Below are 16328 nucleotides of genomic sequence, written 5' to 3'. Positions count from 1 at the left end.
GGGTGAAAATGTGTATTGCTAATTTAACTCTTTTTTAAAAGAACATAACCTTTTCCAATTTCCTGATAATTAGAAGCCAAAATCCTAAAATCAAGTAAATTAATCTCCCCTACTTTCTATAGGATTATGAGCCCCAAAAAATCTATCACAGGAGACTAGTTAAGTCTGACAATTTTAATTCAGGTTCCTTTTTGTCAGGATTCCCATTCTAAAAGGGTGACAAAGAATTTGCAAAATTCTTCCTCGTTTGCATGACCAAACTAAAAACCTCTTAAATTCTTTAAACTCTTTACTTTTTATTATCTTAAAACACCCCCACACGCCACACCCCTCCCCCCCATGAAGTGTTATCAGTCAACTTTTTTTCCAGATCTTAATACTTGAATTTAAACACCACACACCCACATACCACCACCACCACCACCAGTGAAATCATTACACTCATAAGCAGGTTCTTCCTGACGTTGCCTGCTTCTTGGTAAGAATGGCCACTGAAATGGCAGAGAATTGGAAACTGAAGGGGTACACATCTGAGGAATGATTGAAGAAGGTATAGTATAGAGCAGTGATGGTGAACCTATGGCACACATGCCAAAGATGACATGCAGAGGGGCTCTCTGGGGGCACACACTCCATCTTCCCCCTAGTCCTAGTTACTAGAAGGACTCGAGTGGATCTGCTCCCCTCCCCCTCTCCATCTAGCCTGACCATATTTTTTCATATTCCCAGTCCTTCAGATGAATGGGAGTGCTTTCTCCCTCCCCTGTGTGGGGTAAAGGGGGAGGGGGGAGGGAGAGGCACAGCACCCAATCTCTAAAAGGTTCACCATCACTGGTACAGAGTGCAATGGCAGATTACAACGTAGCAAGACATGAAGGAGATGGTCTCAGAGAAACCTGGAAGACATATATCAAGTGACTGATGAGGTGATACAGTACCCAGAGAACACTATGTTGTAACCAAAACCATGCCCAAACATGATTGCACAGGCCTCATGATCAAAGAGGCCGCCCACCTCCTAGCAGAAGTGATGACGGACTCCCCACTGCAGCGGTCAGGGGAGGCCACCGGGAAAATTTTTCCTCAACAACATGTGTTTGTAATGGGGATTTGGTTTTTCTTACTCTCTTAATTGAGGGCAGGGGAAGAGGGGCTGGGTGGGAGAAAATAATAATAAAATTCAATTTTTAAAAAGTCATCACCACCACCAGAGAACAACTATGGAAGGAGCTCAGCAGTATTTAATTTCCAAGCACAACAAGGAACATTTTCTCACTTAGCTTGTACAAATGCAACAAGAATATTCAATGGATTTTCTAAGTGAGAAAAAACCAAAAGGGAAGATTACTTGTACACTTGAACACTAGAGGTTTTGAGGTTGGTCAGACAATTTCTGGATCTGAGCACTGTCATAAATGCTGCCCATCAAATTAAAATTTTAGATTGTGGCCTTCAAGGCTTACATACACACTTTCCTTGAGCCTGCTCTAAGGGATATTGCTCCTTATCCAGGAGATGGTGATAGCTTACCTTTAATTTAACTGGGGACGGACGATGCCTCTTTTTTACTTCTATCCAAGGCTCCGAGTCCAGATCAGGCAAGCTGGTAGACAACCCTCTAGACATTGTTTGAAGGTTACTTGTTTCAATATTTTTCTTTGGACTCAATGGACTTCCCATTCTTGGAGAACTTGGGGCAGACTCTAAAATTTTAAATTAGTTCTACAGTTAAAACAACTGTTCTTACTTTTCTATTACACATCTTATATTTTCTTTGAACTTGGGTGATGAAAGTATAAATCCATGTAAGAAAGCTAAATCAATAAAGCTAAGATAATATGTGAACCGCTAAGATAATATGTAATATAGTTTTACAACTTAAAACCTTCTTTAAATGTGAAAGATTAAGCCTTGCAGAATGAAGCCTTCATTAAACACAGGAAAGATATAGGAAGGACAGTCAAATCCTTGTGCAAACCTGTGAATGTGCTTCAATCTTGCTTTGGAAGGACCACTACACATTTAGTCCTAGCCTGTTGAGAAGTGGGCCACTTACGAGATTTGGGGGCACTCGTCCATGAAACCTGAATGAAAATTTGCAGAGAAAGTTAATTCTTGTGAAATTCTAAGTCAGAGGGAACATGCGCTTTCTATCATTACCCTGGCCCATATTCTAAATGAAGTTTATGAAAGGTTACTTGTGAATCCTCCATTATTTTACCATTGTGCAAAATGGAAACAATCCTATTTTGGATGTTGCCCTCAAGTAAGAAGGCAAAATATCTTGATAAGTGAACAGTCCGTGTATATGTAACCTACTCAATTCAATAGTTATCAGGCACTTGATGTACTATGAGCAATCATGTTACAGCTTTTGTGTATATATTCTATATAACACACTATCATTTAGGAGGTCTAAAAAAGTTTCCATTCACCCAAGTCTACACTCAGTTTTTTACCTCCCAGGGTAGTTTTTATTACAAATGACCTTTCTTTTCAAGAGAGGCATTTTCAAAAATAATTCCTCTCTTTCTGCACTGGGTTGTGGGTTCTTATGCATGTCAAGAAGACAGCTAACTTCAGTTCTATGGAACTACATGGGAAAACAAGCAAATTATAATGATGTAACTTTAATTCCATTGCAAATAATCACGTTTTCCTAAACATTTCATTGAAAATGTTGAATTAAATTATATTTACTAGGTCTAGAAAGGTACAATGACCTATTTTAGCTTAATCTAGCTAGACACTGAGAAAGGTAAATAATATTATGTGGTACTCTGACAATGGGCTTGGCCCTAAATTTGGAAATTCTAGGAGCTAAAAGGAAAATGGGAGGGAGCAGAGAGAAACTACCACACACTTTAAAAAATAAGAAATATGGTTTTATACTGAAACAACCTGATTTTACAGACAAAATAACATTGCACACACAAGTCAATTTTAAAAGGCAGACTCCTAAGTCACAAAAGATCTAAGGCCAGAAACTCCTCTGTTTTTTCTACTGTTAGCAGGAGTTAAGTAAAAAAGGTCAAACAGCAAAATCCTAATGGAAAAATCCTCTGGACAATCAGGAGTTCTAGTCCCAAGTCTACCACTAACTAGTTATAATCAAGTTCTTCTCATTTTGGCCTCGGCTTGCTCATTTGTAAAACAGGTTACAGGCTTGCTGTGACAAACAAGTTGATGGCTATAAAACCACTTTTTGAACCATTGATACAAATCAGTAATGAAATGTACACTTGTTGGAAGAAGGAAGACTAGATTGTGGGACAAAACTACTCCTTAAAGTTCTAGCTGTGATTGGGGGAGGGGGGGGGGGTCGGGCCAAATTCTATGTTTTATCCCACAATATATTCTTGGAGCTAAAAGCAGCATTTCACAAAGTACAAACGCTCACACTGCAGAAATACTTTAGGTCAGATAAAGCAATTCTGATGAATGCTTTTGGATAGCAGAACTATAAATGGTCTTTTTAAACTTTCAAGGGCAGGGTTCTCCTAAAGCTCTCGTTCCAATACCAACACCGAACAAACTCAAGTAGTGTCTACTTGCCGAAGTTCATGTGAACTGAGCCACATGCTCCTCCCTCCTCTGCTTAGCACTGGGGTCAGTACAAACGAACGAAAGCATTTACTCCAATCACAGATAGCTGTGTTTTAAAACCTCTCAAGTTCTAAAATTGGGCAGTATATTTAAATGTAACAAGCACCATTTCCAAAAATGTCTTAAAACATTTCTTTCCCATGGTTCCAATTATAAGAAAAATAATTCCCCAAGATGTTATCCCTCTTAAACTAGATAGACATGAGGGATTTTTAGGAATTTAACCGTTTGAAACTTTCAGATTTGGCCAATCAGTTCTGGGAAACCTATGACATATCAGTATATTTCTTAAACTGAAAACAGAGCTTCCTTCCTTTTTAAACCCTTGCCTGTCTTACAATTAATCCTAAGTATTGACTTAGAGGAGTGGTAAGGGTTAGCCAATGAGGGTTAAGTGACTTGCCCAGGGTCACACAGCTAGGAAGTATCTATCTGAGTGAGATCTGATTTGAAGACAGGTCCTCCCAACTCCAGGACTATCCACTGAGGGAGGGAGAGAGGACTTTAAGACATATCGAGGCACTTATTTTAAGTAGCGACTAACTCAGATCATTTCAGCAAAAATTTTGCCAGCAAGAGCCATGAGGTTCAGCCCTACTCCAGTGCAGGTGTTTCTGTCCTTTGAGTCTATCAAAGGAGTTGTGATCTCATCAGTGTATGGGTCCCTCCGTCTCCCACTGCAGACAGCAATCCATTCAGCTATGCTAGACTAGAAGGTATTATGAGATGCCTTTGACAGAAGAACCCTAAACTTGGTGGCCGCCCTGAATCACCTGGTGATGAGGCCACTCCACATAAAGCTTTTTGTGCTAGGAAGGTCCTGCCAGAATACACTCTCCAGGGAGGGCCACAGCCAGTAAGAACCTACTTTACTTTCCTGCTAGGATGAGGCGTCCAAAAGTGCACTTTTTCCATATGACATTTTTTAGGGGAAGAAAGAAGTATCTATAAGCCAAAATTACTTACCAAGAAATGTGGTTCTCTCCAAAGGACATCATGTCAGCTCCTCATTACATACACCTGCTAACATGATTTTCTAAATCCACGTTAAGAGAACCACAGCCTTTGGGGTATGAATAAGCTTGAAAAGTTAAAAACCTAACCTTTGACGTGGCGCCTGGCCAAAATTCACCTATCAAAATATTCCCTGCGCATGTTTTTAAGATATGTCAACAGCTTCACAAAAAGTAAGCTGCCTACTCAAGGAAGGAAGAATGCAGTCAATTAAAGAGTCGAAGGGCAAATTCCACCATCCGTCCCCTCCCCCGTTTTCAAAATGTGGAACTTCTTATGACTAAAGATGTCCATTACTAGAAGACTTTCAGAGTACTGCTAACATCATCACTGGTCAAGTAAGTAACAAATGTAAGTATACGTGGTGGTCCTAGGGTCATTCATAAAGCAAAATTGCCCCCGCCTGAGTGAGCACCAAATGCATTTTGGGGAGAAAAAAAAGTCTAACATCTTACCATTCCTCTTCTAATCAAGTTGCTCTTTAAGCTTTCCTGATGCAATAAAGTCCTCTGCTCGTTGCAAAGGCCAATCAACATTAGACAAGTCAACCTGATTTAAGAAAGAGTCTACAAAAAAAGATCAGGGGTTTCCCTGAAGGAAAAAGAAAAGACTTGTTTCTGTGATGAAGAGAGGAACAGAAATGTTGAGAAATAAATATCTCCCCTTCCCTCCCCCAAATTCCTCCGAAAAGGACAAATTAGGAGCATGGCTTTATGCTCTTTAAGTCTCAACCGTGTCATTTGAGCTAAAAGACCACTTTCCCACCCTACTGGAATGTAAAGAAAATCGGGGATCCAGAATTCCATTACTTAATTCCATTACCTTTACCACCTTAGTACGTCAAGTTTACATGACCCCAAGCCGTCCTGGGGAGGTGAATTAGGGGCAATTCCAATTAAATGGGCAGTAAATAACTGTACAAAAGATTAAATGAAAACCACTACACAGCATGTATTATCTCTCAAGGACTTAATACTCATTTTTCAAGGAAATTTAGCAGCTTCAGAAAATTCCAAAGTCCATGAGTGCCCCCTTTCCTACTTTGGCATTCATTCATTCATTAAGCTCTGACCAAATTAACTTTTGTTGTTCATAAATGACCTGAAAATGGCAAAACTGTGTTTGAACACACTCAGATTGTTCCGGAGACACTAGGTTAATATGTGCATGTGTCTGGATGCTAGTTATTATAAAAACACACACAAAAAATATACAAGGCATTCTGATTTTATTATCTTATGTTTTATTAATAATGCAAAGATGATTAATAGACTAATGGCATCTCCAATCTGGCTGACCTGTTTCCCGTCTGCCCTGCAAATGGTATTTTCCATGTCAACATTATTACTGGACTATTCATTCTGAAATTCCTGTTCTTAGGTCAGGTCAAAACTTTCATCTTGAACCCCATGAGGTTTTACATAATAAGGGAGAGTAATCGCTGACATGCACAAACAACATACATGAATCACTTGTCAGGAGGCAGTGTCATCCTTCCTTCAATTATGGAAAAAATCATCACCTGGCCATTTTAATTCCTATAAAATAATGTTACACAATGGGTGTTTGCTGGGATCAGAGAGGCAACAGCTAGGACAATCAAAGGGAAAGCAGAAAAGTCAAAAGAACTCTGCAAGACTGCCCGACATCACTGCTGACTGCACCGGGTATATTTCCAGTGCCTTGAAGTACCATCAATCACACATAATTCATGAGTGGAAAAGGTGCCTTCTTTTTCCTTTTCGGTATTTTAAAAAATTAAATGGTAAGACATTCTGCAATTCTTTAGAAGAATCAACACTCACGAATAGAGAGGTGCAAGACTCCGTCAGTCTGCATTTAATCACATACGTAAGTTCTGGCAGGAGTGAGCAGCTGATGATGGGTAGACCAATTAGCAACCAGCCTCACGGTTGGGAAAATGCCTCCACATTCAAACCTACTTCTGTAACACTGCTGATGCACACAAGCCTGGGAGCAAAAACACACACACTTGCTAGATTTCCAGAACGATAGCTGTCGCAGACTCTCCCTCATCCTGGAAGGAGTAGCCCCTGCAGCCCACTTCCATGTCGATGGGCAGAGTCTCTAAACCAACAGCAGTCCTCTAGTCCACCTGAGTATCATCTCAGAGGAAGACTCTCCATTGTAGTGTTGAACCTTGCTCCTGCAATAGGAGTCAGAAAGCAGGCTTTCTTGGCGGACGAGGGAGGACAGTCCCAGGTTCAGATTTGCTGGACCACATAGCTCCAAAAGGGATAGATTTGACTTTTCAATGAGTCACCCATTCCACTGCATATTCCGTTCACATGACATCCAAGAACATCAGAAGATCATCCCACTGACTGAAAAAAGTTCTAGTACACATTTTTCCCGAGGCGGCATGCCTTAAGGATGCTCCAGGAAACCATCTAACACAAAGCAGTTTGTGAAGTGGAAGTCACAACCAGTTTTTAATCCACAAAGTGAGAATAACCTTATAGATATGCCCTACTTCTGCTTTAACCACAGTGTAGACAAGGTCTGTGTCCCTTCAAGTCAAGGTTGAAGCACATTGGCAGGGAAATTAGGGGAAGCTTGCATTGTAATTGCGTGTGCTCTACTATACCTGTATCGTGAATAAAAGAATACTTGCCCAGGATAAAGGCCTGGAATATTCCAACATTAAACTGACTGGGGGGGGGGGGGGGGGGGGAGTGGTGTATTGTATCTGAAAATGCTCTAGTTTTGTTTTCCTTAATTCATTTACAAAAATAGGATTAAATAATCATCAAAATCAAAAGCAGTTAGGCAGAAACATCATGCCTACCAAAAGTATGAAAACAATCTCAAAGAATGATAGGTGAGTTAAGAATACCGTTTCAACTGTAACTCTCAGATCCCTGCTTTTGGTAGTTTGTAGCTATCTATGGGAATTACATGGATAAAATTCAGGGCATCGAAAGTCAGAGTGTGAACTTTATTCTTTCTATTGAATCCAAAAAAAGAAACTAAAAAAGGGACAGGAAGATTGGGCCACATTGCCTTTCCTACTGCTAAACTGTCTGTTCTGGAAAAAGAAAAGCCGTTACCAGTATGTGAGCCAAAGGCTTTGCCTGGTATGAACTCTGGGCAGTCGATGAGCTGAGAGAAGTCAGTTTGTGGCACATTACGTGGAGGAGGGCCAGGAATTGGCCATTTTTCGGGTTCCACCTTTTTCCTCATCTTCTGGTCCACTATTTCCACTTCGGTACTGTCTTTCAAAGCCTAGAGGCAAAAGAAATGGGATACTGTCAACTGAACATCACTAAATTCCCAACAAGTAGTTGCCATGACACCATCACCAATGGCACTGTTGCCTATTTCCTTAGATGCGGGCACCATCTTTTGGCTTTGAGGCTCAAGCATAGCCTGGACTTCTACTTATAGATTTGGGAAACCCAGCATTGGCTTCCACAACCCAATGAGGCAGTGCAGAGGGATGCCTACAATTGGAACAGCACCCCTAAAAATGAAACCCCCCAGACTTGTCAGGGATTGTTCTAGTAGCTGGGGGGGGGGGAAGGAGGAAGGAAGGGGGAGAGAGGGAGGGGGGCGAGGGGGGAGAGAGATCCTGTGCAAGTCACTTAACAACTCCTATTGCCTCACCCTGTCTACTCTTCTGCCTCAGAACAGATACACAGTTATCAATTCTAAGGTGGAAGGCAAGGGTTTGAAATAAACAAATAGCTTAGTGAACACCACTGGCTGTTCAGGGCACATTTTCTGCTGACTTTCTAGTTCTGATTTGTCCCTGGAGCCTGAAGCATCATTATAGCTTTTTATTTTTTTTTTTAAACCCTTACCTAAATCAATACTGTGTATGGCTTCCAAGGCAGAAGAGTGGTAGTAAGGGCTAGGCAATGGGGGTGAAGTGACTTGCCCAGGGTCACACAGCTGGGAAGTGTCTGAGGTCAGATTTGAACCTAGGACCTCCCGTCTCTAGGCCTGGCTCTCAATCCACTGAGCCACCCAGCTGCTCCCCCATTATAGCTTTTTTTGCCAAATGTGTTCATATACGTGTTTATTGGGAATATGACGTTTTATAATGATAGGAAAAGCTTAAGGAGGTTTGGGAATCAGAAGAGAACCAGATTCAAATCCCACCATTGGTGAGGCATACTGTTTACACATCTGTTTTTATACTATTTCTTATCTCCTACCACTATAAGACCTATCTGGGCCAGTCTATCTTTCTGTTTGCAAAACCCTGCTTCTGAACTGACTGTGAGCTTGGGACACCAGTAGCAAAATCTGTTACATTTAGGTGCAAAATGAAAATAGATTCGGAAGGTCATTAAGTACACAAGAAAAAATGAGTCTGGAACTTTAAAAATGTCTGTTAACCTGAGTAAGGCACTACATGGAAGTTTACACATTTAATTCTATTTCCTTACTAATGATGCATTGAAAACAAATCTTCCTGAGCGTTACCAGACCTGAACATAAGCCCCCAACCTCAGTGCTCTTCACATTTTCTAACCATGTGAAAAGAGGCCCATGAGTGGTAACTAGGTAGAGCACCAGGGCTGGAGTCAAAAAGGACCTGTGTTCCAATCTGACCTCAGACACTTCTTAGCCGTGTGACTCTGGGCAAGTCACTTCATCCCCACTGCCTAGCCCCTACCATTCTTCTGCCTCCAAACTGATCCCAAGAGAAGGCACTGGTTTAAAAGAATTTTTTCAATGTAAGAAAACCAGGCCTATGACCACATGACACTGCACAAGAAACTGGACAAAGATGTCAAGATTCAGAGTTGTGTCCCCTTGCGAGCGCTCGGGCTACTAGAGAACATGGTGCATAGTTAGTTAGTAACCACTTAACAAGTCACTAGCTTCTCTCTTCTGGTGAGTCCAGGCTTTGAAATCCAACAGGTCCTCTTTAAAACAGGATACATTCAGAATGGCCAGGGTTAAGGAACTTCTTTATTTATGTCAGCATGCTCCGTAACAAGCTCTGAGTTCCAAAGGACAGACACCATATATTGTTGAACATGCTTACTTCCTCTGAGGCAGATCAAGCCCATCATCTATTTATTTTGCCAAAGAAAAACGGAGAGGAATCTAGAAACTAAATGATAATTGATGGCCGTAGAACAAATGACCAATAAAGCCAGAATTAGAATTCTAAATCTCATTTTCTTTGTTCATATTCTAGTTCTTCTGAGAAGGAAAAGATGCAAAGGAAAAATAATCTTCTAGTCAGTTAAATACCATCAATCCCTCTCACTCTGCCCATATCATACTTGTCACCTAGAAGACTGTGACACAAGGCCTTGGTTCTCTATTTCCCCCATCTATACACTTCCTCTCCAAAGCTTCCTTCAGTGGATCTGTGAGTCCATAAAAATGGCTCCCCGCCTCTGGCCGTGAAGGCTGCAACCCACCCACGCCCTTTCCTCCCCTATGACTCTTGAGGGACATCAGCCATTAATTCTACCTGTCTCATTCCATGACTGGCTCACCTCCTTTCCTGGCCATATAGCTCTCAGATAACACCAACGTTGGTAATGTAGCACCACCTACTCACCATACTACACATCTAGCCTTCCTACTTTGGATACCCAACAATAAGAATATGGGGAGGCAGCGAGGGGGTGCAGTGGATAGAGCACCAGGAAGACTCACTGTTCAAATCTGGCGCCAGATACTTCCTAGCTACGGAACCTGAGGCAAGTCACTTAACCTTGTTTGTCTTGGTTTCCTCATTTGTAAAATGAGCTGGAGAAGGAACTGGCAGACCACTGCAGTCTCTGGAATCACAAAACGTCAGATGCCAGTAGAATGGCTCAACAATTACTGTTAATAGAGTGTAGTGAGGTGGTTCAAGGGACAGAGAGCCAGGTCTGGAAATGGAAAGTCCTGGTTCCAATCGAGCCTCAGACACATCCTAGCTGTGTTACCCAGGACAAGTCCCCTAACTGTCACAGCTTAGCCCTTTCCACTCTTCTGCCTGAGAACCAAAACACATACCGATTCTAAGAGAGAAGGTAAGGATGGTTTTTTTTCTTAAATGGAGGGAAGCTATGAGTCCCCACACCACCAATCACCTGAGATACCCATACCTCACAAAGGCCACAGTCAAGACTCTAATTAGATAGGAGGTTTAAATGGTTTGCAAACTAACTCTCCATACAAATAGGAATTATTATGAACCCACAGAGTTCCCAAATGTCATCTGGGGCAATCCTTGCTTCCCCTCTGGGCTGCCTGCTCTTTTTGATTCCAAGTCAAGATTATCGTCCACTCGCAAAGTCTATCAAGAGCTCTACCCTAATAGGCCACTCTTATGAAATGCCCATCCAAAATCACGATGAGTCCAGAATTCTTCATCCAGCTGAGCTTCCTCTGCAGACAGACACTTCATATGCTCCTGCCTGGGTCTTGATACAGTCAGCATGTTACCTACAAACAGGGGAATCTAAAAGACTTCACCTCTTCTACCTGGACTCCATGTGGGGAATATCAAATTGACCTGCTGCTCTTTTGAGTGCTCGTCATCAGAGTTCCACAGTTCTTTCACTCATGTGTTCTATCATAGCTAACACTGAGATGACAAAGCACATTACACATAGCTCTCACTGGATCTTCACAACAACCCTGCGAGGGCAGGTTCTAGTATTAGCCTAATTTTGAGATGAACAAACTGAGGCAGACAGCAATTAGTGTCTTGTCCAGTCACGTAGATAGTATCTGAAGCCAGATTTGATCTCAGGTCTTCCTGACTCCAGGCCCAGTGCTCCATTGTTGCTGTCCAATCAGTTCAACTCTTTGTGACTCATTTTGGGGTTTTCTTGGCAAAGATACTGAAGTCGTTTGCCATTTTCTTCTCCAGTTCATCTTACAGATGAAGAAAACAGAGGCCAACAGGATTAAATGAATTGACCAGGGTCATAGCTAGTAAATGTGTGAGGCTGGATTTGAACCCAAGACGATGAGACTTCCTGACTGCAGACATGACACTATCCACTGCACCACCTAGCTGTGCTCCTCTAATGCTCCAGGCACTGCCCCATCTAACTGCTTCTACATGCCCAAACACATTATAAGCTGAAAGCAATAAGTAATTAGTATTTAGTCTTCCCCTACACAGTCTAGCATAGGCCTCTGCACACAGACACAGTTAAGTGCTCAATAGTCAAAGTTTGCTTACTTAATCAATAAAAACACTCTTGGAAAAAAATAATATTAAGTGATAAAACATGGCTGCTCCTTCCTCAAGAAGGAAAAAAAAGTCAAACTTGAATCAGTGAAGTAAACACACTCCATTTTTCATTCTAAATGCCTAAAGACTAAATCCAATGAGATCCTTTTTAAATTCCTTGCTTACATCTATTTCTCTTCAACACTATGCTCTCCTCTTCTTGTTCTTATTCTAAGTAGATGTGCCCCCTGCATCAATGGTGTATGCTCTGTGCTTTGGGTTAACCATATAATAAAAGACAGGAGTTTCTCCCACAAAAAATCAAAATGAGATTTAAGATGAAATACACAGCCCAGGAAAAGTTTTTAAAATATAATTGGATTACCTCTAAAATGAGATTGACATTTGTAGTCAGGGCCTGAACACGGTGGAAACTGGCAATCAGAGAAATGGGTAAGAAACCTTGTTCATCCATCTTCCTCCTAAGAAAGAAGTCCCGTTCCAAATTTTCTATACTGAAGTAATATTCACTGAAGAGAGAAATAAGGAGGCCAACGTGAGTTTAGTTCTTTTATTGGGAGGGAAAAGTAAGCTTTTGCTCTTTACCACATCTCATCTGCCACAAGATATGTTTTCCCTATGGTTAGCAATAAAATCATATGTTAATAGTTAAAAACTAAATACTAAATAAATAGCAACATTAGGAGGAAATGGCTAATACAAAAGTCATTAAAAAGTCTGGATGTGAAATCTAAGAAAGAAATGCCTCAAAAATTCCCATGCCTCCCCTAAATTTGACAACAACAAATTCCAAAAGGAAAATAGAATAGAAATCTTTTGCAGTGAATTTAATTGTTCTTCAGTTTTGCATATTATACAGATGGCAGGAATGGACAAATCTGCAATTTCCACAAATCTGAGACTAATCTAGTCTGTTTACATCAGTCTAGCATACAAGAAGTACCAAGAATTAAGCCAAGTCTCTCATTTGTTTTGAGCCACATACTTCCAAGGAAGTATCAAGTTAAATTGAATTAGCATTTAATGAAACATTCTTTATTGCCAGGGTGATTGACTCAGGGACTAAGAGTAGAAGCAAAAGAAGTCCTTTCACAAAGTGAACTTTGTAGAGAACATACTACGATCAGCAGCTAGCTTTCCCAAGTTAGTTCAAAACAAAGAAGAATATGAAAGTATCAAGGACTCTCCTTAGCTCTCAACAAAGAATAGTTTTGGCTCCATTGTTCCCCCTTCTAAGAAGAAAGTCTGTACCTTCCAAACAGCAATAAGAATTGTACTTCCTATAACACATTTGCTGACTAATGCCACCTCCCGCCCACTTCTGTATGAAGACTGGCAGACGACTGAAGGGCAAAGAAGAAAGATCTTCAAGGACCCCATTTCAAGGAACTAGACACAGCTTAAAGGCATACAGGTCTTCTGATAGTATGCCAGACCCATGAGGACTTTTACTAAACAAGAAATGTTGGATAAAAGACTCAGTCATATCTGGAGGAATAAAGAGAAAACACGGAGACATTATAAAAGACAAATGTGCCATAGCCTTTGAGAAGTAAGTCTTTCGGTAAGCAAACCCCATATAAAACATGGGCAGAAGAAATTCCTCAGAGGAAGAGAAAAATCTCTCAAAGATAGCGGTTAAGAACACCAAGACTGGCCAAGGGCTGGAATTAATAATAATCAGCTTCTATAACACGTTTCTCTAATGGAAGAAACAATTAGTACGGTAAAATACCAGAAATCTGATATTCCAAGAGTGGCAAACTCCTGAGCAGAATTTTTCACAACTACGTCAGCATGTATACATATAAAGAAAATATACACATGTATTTAAAAACACTTTGAGTTTCTAAAGATACTACTTTAAAAAAAGGAATCCTAAATATAAGGAAACAATGATTGCTTTTCCTGAGAGTGTTTTCAGAGCCGCCACAAGCTTTTAATGAAAAGCAGTTATTTTGCAAGTTTTAACCATTAAACCAACTTGATGAAAGTTTGTATTTATCTCCCAACTAACCTAAAAAAAAAGGCAAAAGAGTAGAATCACTGGAATATGAATTCTGAAAGTTGAAATCTCAGTGAAATGGCAAAAACATCCCAAAAAGAATGCTTTAGAAGGAATTCAAGAAGTAAAAATATTAATTTAATTTCTATTTTCAAGACTTAGTAAACTGAAGAAAAAAAGAATATACTCAATTTTTGGTGAAGAACAAAATAATCTTTAGGAATTCTCATCTACTATAATTTTTTTTCCTAAAAGAATTCATTCATGTTTCAGAATTCTTCAACAAAAATTTCTAACCTCACTTGAAAAAGGTCACTGCCTCAAAATGATGTCAAATGCCCGACAATTGTCAACAGTTATCAGATGATGCTAGGGTAGCCACCATCACTGCTATATAAAGCTTTCAGTGATGACAAGATCACATTCTTCCCTAGATCTGTAAGGACTTAAGAGAATGGTGTGAAGGCACCATTCATGGCTAGAAATAATCAAAAAATATAAATGGAACAAGCTCTGAGACTCTAAATAAACAATTCCTGGATTTCCAAAAACAAGACAAGTTTATTTGAAAGGCATTTGTTTCCTCCCTTGCTGTCCTACAGAATTTGGGGATTTTTCCTGACTTGGTTTTATGAGCACAAAATTCTAAAGATTCCTTTAGCTGCCTTAGCCTCCAAGTGCAAGGAGAAATAAAATTACATCTCTGGTGGTTTCTGAAAAGAAACACTTGGCAGAAATATCCAAGAAACAAAGGCTTTAAAAAAGTAAGACTCTACCTAACTAGGTCTCTCTGTTCTCCAACAACCAAAGATCAATGAAACCAAGTTAACAAGCTATCTTAAGTAGTGTGCTAAAACTTGCCAAAAATCTGTTGCTAAAAACAAAATATAAATGAAAACAAGTCCAAGAGATCATGAGCAACACTGTGCGTTACGTTGTGCTGAGTGTAACAGGGGACATCATCATGTCCTACCTTAGAAGCTCTCGATTCTACACTGCATGACCAGAAATTTTGCCAAGCCTGGAGTGGCTCTGCTCCTCCCTCACTTGTCTGAGGACAGTGGAGGCCGATTATCCTGACAGGGAGCTGCATGTCCACTGTCAGGTCTCAGAAGGGGCCTGGCAGCAAGAGTTACAAAAAACAAAATGGAATAAGTGGTTTGAGGTTGGTGCCACATGCCAGACACTTTCTGCCCATAAAAAGGCCCTTTTCTTCGTTTGTTTGGCGACCACTGTAACAACAGAAGCAAGAACAACATGAACAAGCTGCTTCATGTATTATTAAGAAGATTAAATGCACTATGATGGCATCCTAGGAGAGTGAGCAGCCAGTAATGATAAAGATATATTTGCCAATAGACAAAGTCCATTTTCTTTTTAAAGCAGCAAGAAGAATATGCAAGAATTTCCTTTTTATTAACCCCTTCCAAAACAAGACTTCCTCACTGCTTTCCGCACGAGGACAAATATTTCACATTTCTGAAAATTCAACACATTCTCCTGTTTCTCTCCTCGATAAAATATAGCATCAAAACACTATACAACTACTAATGGCCAAAGGACTTTTTTCCAAGAGCTGAAAGAACAGAGTAGAGAGCGCCTCTAAGTTAAAATGTAACAGGGAAAGGAGATACTAAACTCCCTCAAGTGATAACATCTCAAAGCCAACCCAAATAGTGCACACCACAGGAGGCCAACAGCTATCTTTGAGATCAAAAAAAGGGGAGAAAACAAATAAACAAGGTGAAATGCAGATTTAGAATTAACACTCCACTGACAGATACACAAGAAACTACCATATCCTTTCACTTCCAATTCAAATTTTAAAGTAAGCACCCATCTACAAAGGACTGGCTAACATCAGTTTTTTTCTGAGTTGCAAATACAAATTTGCATTCTTAATCATTTATGAGAAAGTATGCTGTCATTTAAAAAATAGGCTCTCTTGGAATTGCCATCAATTTTACTTAAAAAAATCTAAATGGGCCATCCTCCCATGGCACATATCACAGGATAAAGAAATAGTCAAATATTGGGAGGGAAGTTGCATCCATTTTATGAAGAAGTCTGAGTCACCTACAGCCTATTTCATCAGAATGAAAACCCTTTCCTCAACAAATAAAAAATGAAAGTTTCCATATTTTCCAACTTTACCAATGTGTTTTTTGAAAAAATAGAAAACATGCTAACAGTTAAGTCCTACAAGTCAAGTCTCCCTACTTACATTTGTCGCTTAATGTATTCTTTGAGCAATGTTTCGTCCACAGAATACATCTGAACTCCTGTGCCATCATCATAGTAATACATCATGCTAGTGTTAAGTTCTGGTTGAAATGGTTGATCAGTTCTTTCTCCATGTTGTTCTCGATAACCATACGAATATTCAAAGTTCACTTCAAAAAAAATATGGTGGGAAGAGATTACTCAAGAGAAAAATCCAAAGTTAAGTATTCACAAAGTGACACAAAATGCCTAATTTTACACTATCTCATGACATATTCCAACAATCAGTAAAATAGA

At 40.1% G+C, this 16328-nt stretch overlaps 1 protein-coding gene across 6 annotated transcripts in view; it reads right to left on the bottom strand.

The window, feature by feature from the left end:
* LARP1B (La ribonucleoprotein 1B) overlaps positions 1-16328 on the bottom strand; it is a 77637-nt gene that overhangs the window by 29091 nt on the left and 32218 nt on the right. For 5 of the 6 annotated variants that reach the window (XR_008913074.1, XM_007495499.3, XM_007495500.3 and 2 more), the window contains 4 exons: positions 16033-16201; positions 12168-12312; positions 7692-7866; positions 1531-1703 (listed from right to left, as the gene is read on the bottom strand). Coding sequence is in view for 5 of the 6 variants with exons in the window: in XM_007495499.3 (XP_007495561.1) it covers positions 1531-1703; positions 7692-7866; positions 12168-12312; positions 16033-16201 (662 nt within the window). In the remaining variant the exon portion in view is untranslated. Of the gene's footprint in view, positions 1-1530; positions 1704-5831; positions 7032-7691; positions 7867-12167; positions 12313-16032; positions 16202-16328 lie in introns of those variants that run through there. The other variant, XM_056803525.1, reaches the window with a different exon arrangement.

Source organism: Monodelphis domestica, chromosome 6, assembly GCF_027887165.1.
Source record: "Monodelphis domestica isolate mMonDom1 chromosome 6, mMonDom1.pri, whole genome shotgun sequence".
Classification (NCBI taxonomy): domain Eukaryota; kingdom Metazoa; phylum Chordata; class Mammalia; order Didelphimorphia; family Didelphidae; genus Monodelphis; species Monodelphis domestica.
The sequence above is the reverse complement of the archived record's forward strand: the minus strand, read 5'-3'. Positions and strand labels throughout refer to the sequence as shown.